Here is a 12,621-nt window from a genome sequence, read left to right as displayed (position 1 = left end):
CTATGGTCTAATTTTATTTATTTATAACTTACATTTATTTCCTCTACTATAAAAATATTTAACAGCACAAAACAAAAAATAGAAACAAGACAACTGTAACACATGTTGATGACCATTTATAGCGAATCATAAAGCAAAAGAAGAATTCTGCAGTATTTCAGAGAACTAATTTCTAAAATCAAGGTATTTCTTAAGCAGCATAATAAAAAGATGATGAGATTTCTCTACCTTGATAATGTATGCCAAAATCTACCCTGGCGGATCATGCTGAAGCTACCACGATTAAATAAATATCTACCATAGAAAGACAGAATTTTATTTCTGACTGGTTCCATCATTTTTACTACTTTAAAGAATATGAGTTATAAATGCTGTCTATAAGAATTAAGTAATTTTATATAATTATATTCTCTGTAGGAACAGAATAATGTTTATGCAAATGGTGATCTTTTTTTATTTCTCTCTCCAAATGTTTTCTTAGTCTAACCTTCATACCAGTTGCTATTCAAGCAATAAAATGTCATTTTTACGTAAAATTTCATGAAACATCATTCACTGTGTGGAAACAAAAAAGTACCTTCAATCTCTCTAGTATTAGAAAGACGTGTGCTGTTTCAAGTCAAATACTTAGGACTGATTAAGGAAAAAGTCTTATAATCAAAGTAGCAGGTCTTGAGGAAAGTCATCTTCTTACCTTGTAGAATTGAAGTTACCAAAATGTTTCACTCCTCCCCCCAAATATATAAAGTCTAAATTAAGGAATATTGCCAGAAAGAATAAGATGACAATGTTTCTAGAAAACAAGGAAATACTTAAGGAATAGTTGAGTTCAGTCTTAGTTTTACAGAAAGATAAACAGATAATATTACTCCAATTACGCAGCTGCACACAACTTATTGCATCTTTATAAAAAAGTTATTTACCCTAGAAGCATACTGACATTGTGAAAACAATTTTAGCTTTGAACATATGCATTTGCTGGCTCCCTCTGAAATCCCACTAAAATGAGAGTAAAGAAATATAAAAAGCAAACAAATAACCCCCCAGGGTCTATAAAAGAGGAGAAACTACATGGGTAAAGATGGCTACGAGTTTTTGGAAGATGGCAGGTGAATGAAAGAGTGGTAAGTGATTTGGCTGAACAGAAAAGCCTGGAACCAAACTGCCTGCCAGAGGAATAATAATCTAATGCAAACAGACTTGGTTCTCAGAACCTTGCAATCATCAGGCCACAAAGAAGACAGAGGTGAGGCACAGAGCTCATAACAGGAAAACTAGCTGGGAATCTGTATAAAGAACAATTAGAACCTTCTAGATTGCTTTCCCCACTCCTAAAGGAGTCAAAAGATACAGTATCTGCAAAAATAAAATCCAAGAAGCTCCAACTCAAGGCATCAACAACAGGGGGAAGGCAAGGTGAGAAACAAATTAAAATCAGATGACTTAAATAAAAATCAGGACGCTGAATGGCGAAACACCCTCATCCCAAAAGCCTGTTTTCCCATCCTGAATTCCACAACACTTGTTTACACCAAGATAGATGCTATCCCTCAGAAGAGGAAGCCTAAAGAGAAAAAGGGCCTACAAATACTGTCATTTTCTAGCAAATTTCCCTACAGCAAAAGTAACATTCTTCAATACCCTAAGGCTCTAAATTCTAAATTATGTTATCAGTCTAAAAAGTTTTCTTCATTCAATATAAATAATGACTCTGAAAGACTCTGACTAGCAAATGCTTAGAGGTGGAACTGTTCTAAAGGTGACTTCTGCAATGAACCCAACTTCTTTCCTAAAGATATTAAATCACTCTTAATTAACTTGGTTTTCTCTACTATCTGACAACTGTTTTCAAGTGTTTAGAAGAGACAAACCTTTCTGCAAAATCCTTGCTTGCTTCAAAGCTATCTGGATTTACTGGAACTCATTTTCCTAGTCCTATTTAATTCTGATGTTCTTTAAAACTGTGCTCACAGTCAAAAGTAGCCATTTGAACTACAATAATATTTCATTCTCTTTCATTCCCGTAGTCTCTAGACTCAAACATGATGGCTTGACAATTTCTGGTCAAATTCTTTGTGAAAAACATTTCTTCTTCACATTGAAAAGTGAAAAAAGAAGTGTTCCATGAAAAGCCAGTGCTCTAAATACAGTGAGAGAAATAAGACTAAACCTATAACATCTCTCTTCAATCCTTCATATTGTCAAAGGGTTGACATAGTACCAGCACCAGCCACAGGTCATTATTTCTGTATATTTTGATGTTTAACCCAGTGGAGGTGGTGGCCTACTTTCGTGTATTTTTTTAAATGTAAACCTAAGACATCTGCAATAACGGAAACATAGGACATTTCAGAAAATTTTCCACATGACTTTTATTTATTTTTTAATTTAATTTTGATTTTATATTGGAGTGTAGTTGATCGATCACATGATGACTCTTAAATGCACAGCACCTAAAGAACTATCCATTAGTTAGTCTGCCCTGGATTAGCAAAGCATATTATTTTGGGTAGAAAGATGGCATTAAGCACAGGATAGCACAGAGGCAAATTTCCTTTAAGGTCTAATAACAAGTAAAACTATATTTTCAGATCTTCTCCATTCATGCAAATACATACTATGCTAGGTGACTCATTTCCAGATTCAAACCATGCTGCTACTAACAATCACTTGAGGTAAAAGGAAAATTAAAATATTTAAAAATCAAAAAGTAACTATAAATTATTTTTTTTTAATATAATCTTTATTTTTTACACAAAGTGATATTTTAACACTGTCTATCAAGCTATGTAGCACAAATCGTTATCAAACCATTTTAATAATTTCTGCCTTTCCACCACATGAGGACTCAGTGAAAGGTCAGCAGGCTACAATGCAGGAAATGGCAGAATCCAACCACGCTGGCACCCTTATCTTGGACTTCTGAGCCTCCAGAACTTTTACCAACTGAGGTATGTACCCCTATATACAGAGGAAGCCATGAAAAGAGAAATATGGTACATCTCCCCAACTCTACCATCTCCCAGCTTTGTGACCTTGGAGTTCACAGTCAAATGGAGAAGACAAGCAAGTAAGCAATTCTGTAATTCAATCTGCAAGACCACTCAGCTGACCTGTAGAAGAGGGACTGGAGGAAGCCCAATATTAGAGGTTATCGTAATATTCCAGTCACGCGAAAAGCACTTGGGCTATGGCAGCAGCAATGGAGGTGAAAAGAAGATGGATTTAACATGGCTTACAAAAATATAGGGGATGAAGGAATAAGTTAAATGATACCAGGACAGGGCTCAAAGTTCTTTGGGATAACTGGCCCAGGCCCTTAAATAAACTAAGGCCACAGGAAAAAAGGATGGAGGTGGGAGAGCTGTTCTATAATAAAAGATGAGAAAACTTCTGAATAAATGAGAGAGAAATACAGATTAAGCATAATGGACACACAAAAGAAGAAATGTCAGAGGACACTGAGTGCTCAAAGAAGACAGAAGACCTTGACGTAAAGATACTGGGACTGGATTGTAAGGAAAAGGTCAGAGTTGGCCTCCCTTAAAGGAGTGACTGTGGCTGGAGATAAGCAGAGTCAGTGATTAAGTCTTAGAAAATGCTTATGGTTTACTAGGAAGTGAAACCCATGAGACCAAGAAGGAAGTCAATGGGAAATTAACTTACAGTGTCCTGGAACCTAAAGAAGGGAAGAATTTCAAGGAATGTGTGAATGAGTGTGTCACCTAAAACCAAAAGAGGAAGTTTCTGTGCCCTCCAATGAGGTTTATGTTATACAAATATAAAACACGTATACAGTTACACACATATACACATAAATACATATGTATACACATATATGTTTGCATGTTATAGGTTAATCTAGCTTGATTCATCTAAAAGGCTTGTCTTTTTCCAGACTTCCCTGGTGGTCCAGTGGTAAAGAATCTGCCTTTCAATGCAGGGGACTCGGGTTTGATCCCTGGTCAGGGAACTAAGATCCCACATGCCATGAGGCAACTAAGCCCACGCGCCACAACAACTGAGCTTGCGCGCCGCAACTACTGAGCTTGCACGCCTCAACGAGAGCCTGCATGCCACAACTACAGAGCCCACGCGCCACAACTAGAGAAAGAAAACCCACATGCCACAACTAGAGAGAAGCCCACGCCACAATGAAAGATCCCGCAAGCGGCCTCAAGGAAGAACCCGCGTGCTGCAATTAAGACCCGACGCAGCCAAAAAAATAAATAAAATAAAATAAATAAATAAATAACAGATTTGTCTTTTTTGCATTAAATTTCCTTGGTACATTTGTCAAAAATAAACCGACCATTAATGTGTGCACCTATTTTCCAACTCAATTCTGTTTCATTGACCTAAATGTTTATTTTCATGCTATCCCACTTTCTTGGTTAGTATAGGTTTATAATAGGTCTTGAAATCAGATAGTAACATATATTCTTCAACTTTGTTCTTGTTTAAAGTAGATTTGGCTATTCTAGGTCCATTACATTTCTATATAAATTTTAGAATTAGCCTGCCAATTTCTACCAAAAAAGAAAAAACTGTTTAGGGAAAATTTGTATCTTAGCAATAATGAATCATCTAATCCATGAGCATACATATACATTTATTGAGATGTTTTTTAATGTTCTCAGCAATGTTTAGTAGTTTTTACTGTACCTGTCTTACATTTTGTTAAGTGTATTCTAAGTATTTCTAGGTTTGAATGTTATTGTAAATCGTGTTTTGAGAATTTCAGTTTCCAGTTGTTCACTGGTAGTGAAGAAAAATAAATTTTTTTTATATATATTGACCAAGTAACCCATGACCTTAGTAAACTGAGTAGTAGTTTTACTGGAGATAATAATATACAATCATGCTGTTTGCAAAGTGAGTCAGTATTACTTATTCCTTTCCAATCTGTATGCTTTTATTTGTCTTTTTTTTGCCTTGTTGCACTGGTGGGGCTCCCAGTATCATAATGAATGGAAGTATTGATATATCAAATCTGTTAGAATTCTGCTCATTCTACTGCAAATATTTTGGGTATTAAAGCTGAGAGATCTGTGATAGATACGTTAAATCACTTTTTTGTAACTGACCATATAAAAGAAAAAATTATGAAAGTGAAAGATATTATGAAAATTAAGAAATGTGAACTATCATTCAACCAAAACGAAGTATTAATTATAAGAAAAATTGTGTAATTATGTGACCGCCCGCCTTTTGATGACAGATGAAAAATATATTGAATCTTTAGGTTCTTTCATTTACTGTATCCTAAACTTAGCTAATGATGGTTGTAAAGCTCAGCTCATTGAAAATGAAATAAAATTAAACCAATTAATATGACTTTTGGATAAACAAATATGACTTTTGGATGAAGTCTAAATATCTCTAAATATCCCAAACAGCATTTAGAAGAACTAGAAAAGCTCTGAATAGAACGGCACTTAGTTTAATAGAAGATGAGAGGTGATTCATGACTAGGAACATTAAGACAAATTACTACTTTTTGAGATTACAGGTTGCCTAGTGACTAATACTTAGGGAGGAAATTGTTGAAAATATTTGATGTCATTTTTTTATGTAAAATCTTGACTCAAACTAGAGTATTATTCAGCAAGTATCAGCAGCATCAAATAAAGAATCATATTTACAATTTTTAAATATCAGCAAATGATTTAGAAATTACTGTTTCATGTGCATGTGTATAAAATAAACTGATATCTTTTTCCTATGTTTTCTTCTGGAAGCTTTTACAGTTTTAGCTTTTTTTTTTTTTTTTTTTTTTTTTTTGCGGTACGCGGGCCTCTCACCGTTGTGGCCTCTCCCGTTGCGGAGCACAGGCTCCGGACGCGCAGCCTCAGCGGCCATGGCTCATGGGCCCAGCCGCTCCGCGGCATGTGGGATCCTTCCGGACGGGGGCACAAACCTGTGTCCCCTGCATCGGCAGGCGGACTCTTAACCACTGCACCACCAGGGAAGCCCAGTTTTAGCTTTTTTGATCAATGATTCATTCCGAGTTAATTTTTTTGTGTCAAGTACTTCTTTGAAGAAATGATCTGGTGATGTGCCCAAAACTATTTGTGGAAATGTTGACACATCTTTAGGATTTGACTACATCAAAGAGTAGTCTTGAACATCTCAGTTTTCACATATTGCAAGAAAACTATCAACATTTGGTTAATAGCATTAGTACATATGAGGGAGAAATGAAAAGAAAAAGTAAAACTGCAGGGTTAATATTCTTCCAATTTCATAATTCAATTCCTGATTTTCAGGTATATTATTTATGTTTCTCTGATGCTTATTCAATATGATAGTAAACATGAAATTTATTAAGAAAAGCTTTCTGATTTGTTTGATTTACATCTCTCATTGCATATGATTAAATTTAGTGACTTAGAACTAAATATGTGGAAACTTTTTTTTTAGTTTTGACTGAAACTATATACACCTTCTCCCTAGAGAGACACTGGCAATGAGGTTATCAGTTAAATATTTCTTACTGAAATATTTTTCTTAAACACCAAGTTTATTATTTCAAATATTCTTTCACCTAGCTATATAGTTCCATAAACATCATTAAATATCTTCAAAGTCATGAATTTCTCATTTTAAGTAATCTATATAAATATTTCAAAAAGCCGTTTTCTCATTTCAGGAAATACATGTTAGCTAGCAGGTGAAAAACTAATTTAGAATATAATGTTAGTCCCATAAATATTAATTTTTTGAAATTTCTATTAAATATTTCATGTCTTAAGATACTGTATTAAAACTGCACAGTTGATAGAATTTTTTAAATGCTGGTGGTACTTTTCCAAATGTTTTTGTTCACTTTGACAGTGGAAAAACTTTATTATTTCGATCACTTTATTATCTAATATAAATTCATGATGTTCCCTTAATTTTTTTCCTGACTGCTGCAAAAATTCTTTACTTTGCCAGAAACATTAATAGAACATGACTGACATTCTGTTGAAATGTATTTAGAACCTTCAACTTCTAATGATACAATTCTTAAGCACCTTTGCATCCAAAGTTTATATCATTAAGCAATAACAAATCACTGTATTTTGCTGAAATAATAAAAATATTTTTCATTCCAGAAATAAAGATTACTTTTACTTTGCACCGAGTCCTACAGTTTCAAGAGGTTCCAGATCGTTCTAAATTCTTCAACATATCAGAAGATGTTCTACACTGCAATTTATTATTTAACATAGTTTCTTCATTGTACTCCTGCACATTCAAAAGATTCATTTACAAAACAGAAATGTTAGGGACTTCCCTGGTGGTCCAGTGGTTAAGACTTCACCTTCCAATGCAGGGGGTGTGGGTTCATCCCTGGTCGGGAAGTTAAGATCCCACATGCCTCGCAGCCAAAAAACCAAAACATAAAACAGAAGCAGTATTTTAACAAATTCAATAAAGACTTTAAAAATGGTCCACATCAAAAAAAAAATGATAAACTGCTTCATAGTAAAATTTACACTATTAATTATTTACAGCATTTATCAAGTTATTATTCTACTATTTTCTAGTTAGCAGGGACTTATTACAATATTTTTAAATTTTCAATTTTAAAAATCAAAGAGGAGGGAACACATCCTAACTCATTCTGTGAGGCCAGCATTATCCTGGTAATAAAGCCCAACAAAGATAACACAAAAAAGAAAAGCTACAGATCAGTGTCTCTTACGAACACTAATACAAAAATCTTCAACAAAGTACTAGTAAACAGAATTCAGCAACATATTAAAGAGATTATACACCATAACCAAATGAGATTTATTCCAGGAATGGAAGGATGATTCAACATATGAAAATCAATCAAGATAACACACATTAACAGAATAAAGGATAAAAAACCCATGATCATCTCGATAGATACAGAAAAAGCATTTAACAAAATTCAATAACCTTTCATGGTAAAAACAGTGAATAAATTAGGAATAGGGAGAAAATATCTCAACATAGTAAATGCCATATATGAAAACCCAAGATGAACATCAGACTGAATGACAAAAGACTGAGAAGATCTCATCCTTTAATATCAGGAACAAAACAAGGATGCCAAATTTCACCACTTCTATTTAACACAGTACTGGAAATTCTAGCCAGAACAATTAGGCAAGCAAAAGAAATAAAATGCATCAAAACTGGGAAGGAAGAAACAAAATTATCTGTTTCTAGAGCATATGTTCTTATATGTAGAAAGTCCCAAAGATTCTTCAAAAAAAACTGTTATAAAATATGAATTCAGCAAAGCAGCAGAATACAAAGTCAACAAAAATCAGTTGCATTTCTATACATGAGCAATGAATAAACTAAAAAAGAAATTACAAAAACAATTCTATTTTACTACCATCAAAAAGAATAAAATGCTTAGGAATTAATTTAACCAAGGAGGTGAAAGACTATAATGAAAAATATAAAACACTTCTTATTAAGACATAAATAAATGGAAATACATCCCATGTTCATGGATTGCAAGACAATATTAAGATGTCAATACTACTCAAAGCAATCTACAGTTTCAATGCAATCTCTGTCGAAATCCCAATGACACATTCTGCAGAAATAGAAAAACCCAGCCTAAAATTCATAGAATCTCAAGGGACCCTGAAAAGACAAAACCATCTCCAAAAATATGAAAAATAGCCAGAGCATTCACACTTTTGGATTTCAACATGCCTTACAAAGCTTTAGTAATCAAAACTATGTGATAATCATATAAAGATAGACTTATAGACCAATGGAACAGAATACGGAGCCCAGAAGTAAACCCTTGCATATATGGTCAAATGACTTTGGACAAGAGTGCCAAGATCATTCAATGGGGAAAGGACACTTTTCAACAAATGGCACTGTAAAAACTGAATAACCACATGCAAAAGAATGAAGCTGGACTCTTATCTCATACCATATACAAAATTCAACTTAAAATGGGTCAAAGAGATAAATAACAAGGACACACTGTAGAGCACAGGGCATTATAGCATTATCTTATAATAACATTTAATGGAGTATAATCTGTAAAAAATAATGAATCACTATGCTGTACACCTGAAACTAATATAATATTGTAAACCAACTATACTTCAACTGGAAAAAAAAAGGGGGGGGTCAAAGAACTAAAGGTACAACCTAAAACTATAAAACTCTTAAACAAAAAAACAGTACAAAAGCTTCACTACACTGAATTTGGCAGTGATTTCTTGGATATGGCACCAAAGGCATAAGCAATAAAAGGAAAAAACTAAGACATATTGAACTTCTTGAAAATTAAAAAATTTTGTGCATCAAAAGATACTATCAACATAGTAAAATAGCAACCCACAAAACTGGGGAAAATATTTATAAATCATATATCTGATAAGAGATTAACATACAGGATACATAAATAACCCTAAAACTCAACAACAGAAAAACTGTTTCAAAAATGGGCAAAAGACTTATAGACATTTCTCCAAATAAGATACACAAATGGCTAACGAACACATGAAAACATGCTCAACACCACTAATCATTAGGGAAATGCAAATCAAAATTACAATATGAACTCATACCCTTTAAAGTGGATACTATCAAAAACAAAAACAAGTGTTAGAAAGGATATGGAGAAACTGGAACCCTCGTGCACTGTGGATGGGAATTTAAAGTGGTGGAGCTATGTGGAAAATAGTATGGTGGTTCCTTAAAAACTTAAAAATAGAATTACAGCATGACCCAGCAATTCCACTTCTGGATATATACCCAAAAGAATTGAAAGCGGGTCACAAATAGATATCTGAGTACCCATGTTCATAGCAGCTTTATTCACGGTAGCTAAAATGTGGAAGCAACTCAAGTGTACACTGACTGATGAATGGATAAGTAGAGTGTGATAAATATATACCATGGAATATTATTCAGCCTTAAAAAGGAAGGAAATTCTGACATATCCTACAACACAATGAACTTTCAGGATATTATGCTAAGTGATATGTTAGTCACAAAAAGTATCATTCCACTTATATGAGGTACTTTAGAGTAGTCAAAATCACAGACATTGAAAGTAAAATGGTGTTTCCAGTGGCTACAGGGAGAGGGTAATGGGGAGTTATTCTTTAATGGATATAGAGGTTCAAGTTTTACAAGTCTGAAAGAGTTATGGAGAAGCATGGTGGTGATGATTGTACACTGTGAATACGTTTAATATCACTGACCTGCACACTTAAAAACAGATAAGATAGTAAATTTTATGCTATGTGTATTTTATCACAAGAAAAAAAACTGGACAAAAAAATTTAACAGAGTAGACAGCTTTTCTTTCTCTTCCCACAGCACGATGGACAAAACTCTAACATAGTATTTATAATATTACAAAATTGCCTGTTTAAGTACTCTTTCCCTTAAAAGAATACTATCGGCTTGTCAAACCAGGTGTCTCCAGTGTCTAGTGGAGAAGTGCCTATTGCAGGATGTATAGGAGGCAGCAGAATGTGGTCGCTGAGATATCAGCTCTGAAGTGAGGTTGCTGGGGTCTGCATAACAATTCCATCATTTACTAGCTTTGCAAACTTGACCAAGTCACTAAATCTCTCCAAGCCTCAGATTTCTCAGGTGTGAGATGGAAATAAAAATATTATTATCCATTGGGTTGTTGTGAGGAATTAAAATAATACATAAAATTTATATTGTTAAATATATTGTTATTATTAAAACCACTCAACAGATTTTGCTGAACTCAAGTGAATAAACTCTTTAAACTTTTAACATTATTCCATCGCAGTTAAATTTAATGAAGCTAATGAAAAATCTGTCCTGCCTATTCATCAAAATAAAGTCTAGATTCTCTAATTAGGTTAGTCTAATTCTGGAAAAACTATATACATTCTACAGTTTGCACTTCCTTACTCTGGATTTTCGTTAAAAGTGGAAATGGTAATACCTATTTCAGCCACAAACCAAAAGATTTCACAAACTGCCCCTCCATTCTAGAGATCAGTCAAGTACATTCCACCTTCTACATTTTATAAATCTTAACAGATTAATGACTTAAGACATAAAAACCATATTTTAATATAATGTATGTAGTCTCAAGTAACCAACTCACTTAATAACCTATTCCATACTTACTCAGGTGGTTGGTTTCAGTTACAGTATATTTTTAATAAGCTTCTGCTGAAAAAGTCATTTCCCACAATAATGATGACAGAAACTCATTGCGTGGCATTAAGAACAAGTTCATTAAGGAAATGAAACAAAGGCAGTACATGATTATATGTAAAGTATTCCTGTTTCATTTTATGTATGAGTTAACAAAAACTGCAACCATAACAAATCAAAATTCTATCCTATGGCTAAGCAGAATAAAATTGCCTATTTTGAGAGAGAACAAAATTTAAGTTTCAACTGCCATTCACAGGTTTCTTTCTCCTTCTCCCAAATTATAGTATCAGTACAACTTATTAAAGGTTTAAAATAACAAAAATATTTATTTCAAAATCATCTGTTTGTTGAAAGTAATTCTATGAATGACTCAACCATGTACTATTTCATTTTGTATTCTTGAACATAATAAAATTTGATTTAGGGAAATAAATAAATAAATAAAGTTTAAATACTACAAGACTTTTATAGACTCATTATTTCACAAAATTATTTCCAATCTTTACTTGGATAAAGACCTCCTTCAATTTAAGTAAATTGATTCTTACCTCCTGATTAAATTTATGTGCCATCTCATTAAGTAGTGAGGAAAAGAAACTAGTGTTTTGTAGCAGGACTCGACCCATAACGCCGAGATACGTTGACATCACTACAGGATACCTCTGTACAATTAAAATACAGCATATGTAAAACTGTGTTATGGTACAAGTATAAACAATTATAAACAATCATTGACAAAGTAACAATCAGTGGGGATATGAAATAACAATATTCTTCTTTATACTGCGTCTTTAGAATGAACACCAATATTGCCTGAGTTCTAACTAAATATATACGTCATACAAGGTAATATATATGCATTATGTACATATTTATATGGATTATATATGTGAAGAAGAAATAATTTTCCAATGAGTAAGGAAAATAATTAAAATCGAACCCTAGAATCCAATACTAACTTTAGAAGCTTAAGAAAAATCTTACCTCCCCTTCTATAATACCTCGGAAAACACAGGGTAGAATTGGTTGAAACATTTGCGGGCTTAATACTGGGTTCACTTTAAGGGCATTTTCCACAACCTAAAAACCAAAATGACACATTGGTAATGCTTAATAATGCAAGTCACTGCTTTATGCAAAACACAGGTAAAGAAAACAATGTATTAAATATCACATATATACAAGTACATGAAGTATTCAATATTCTAGACACACTTTTATAAGATAATCCATTAAAAATTACAATTCGATTTTAAGTATATAATATTTAGACACAGTCATACATCTTACATAGAATTATAACTAATCCCATTTTGATAACAGATATGTTGTTAATGTACTTCTTATCTTTGCATTTTAAATAACAACCCTTATAAAATGTTAATGTCTGTTTAATGTTTTATAATGTTTAATGTTTATTGTCTTATTGAGGCAATAAAAGGCACTTCAAAAGTATTTTAATAGTGAAAAGGG

At 33.1% G+C, this 12,621-nt stretch overlaps 1 protein-coding gene across 2 annotated transcripts in view; it reads right to left on the bottom strand.

Annotated features, from left to right (window-relative positions):
- Positions 1 to 12,621, bottom strand: part of IPO11 (importin 11) — a 205,747-nt gene that overhangs the window by 77,483 nt on the left and 115,643 nt on the right. For both annotated transcript variants that reach the window (XM_060092933.1, XM_060092931.1), the window contains exons 25-26: positions 12,133 to 12,228; positions 11,697 to 11,810 (exon numbers count right to left, since the gene is read on the bottom strand). In XM_060092933.1, coding sequence (XP_059948916.1) covers positions 11,697 to 11,810; positions 12,133 to 12,228 — 210 coding nt within the window. The remainder of the gene's footprint in view (positions 1 to 11,696; positions 11,811 to 12,132; positions 12,229 to 12,621) is intronic.

This window comes from Mesoplodon densirostris, chromosome 3, assembly GCF_025265405.1.
Source record: "Mesoplodon densirostris isolate mMesDen1 chromosome 3, mMesDen1 primary haplotype, whole genome shotgun sequence".
Taxonomy (NCBI): domain Eukaryota; kingdom Metazoa; phylum Chordata; class Mammalia; order Artiodactyla; family Ziphiidae; genus Mesoplodon; species Mesoplodon densirostris.
The sequence above is the reverse complement of the archived record's forward strand: the minus strand, read 5'-3'. Positions and strand labels throughout refer to the sequence as shown.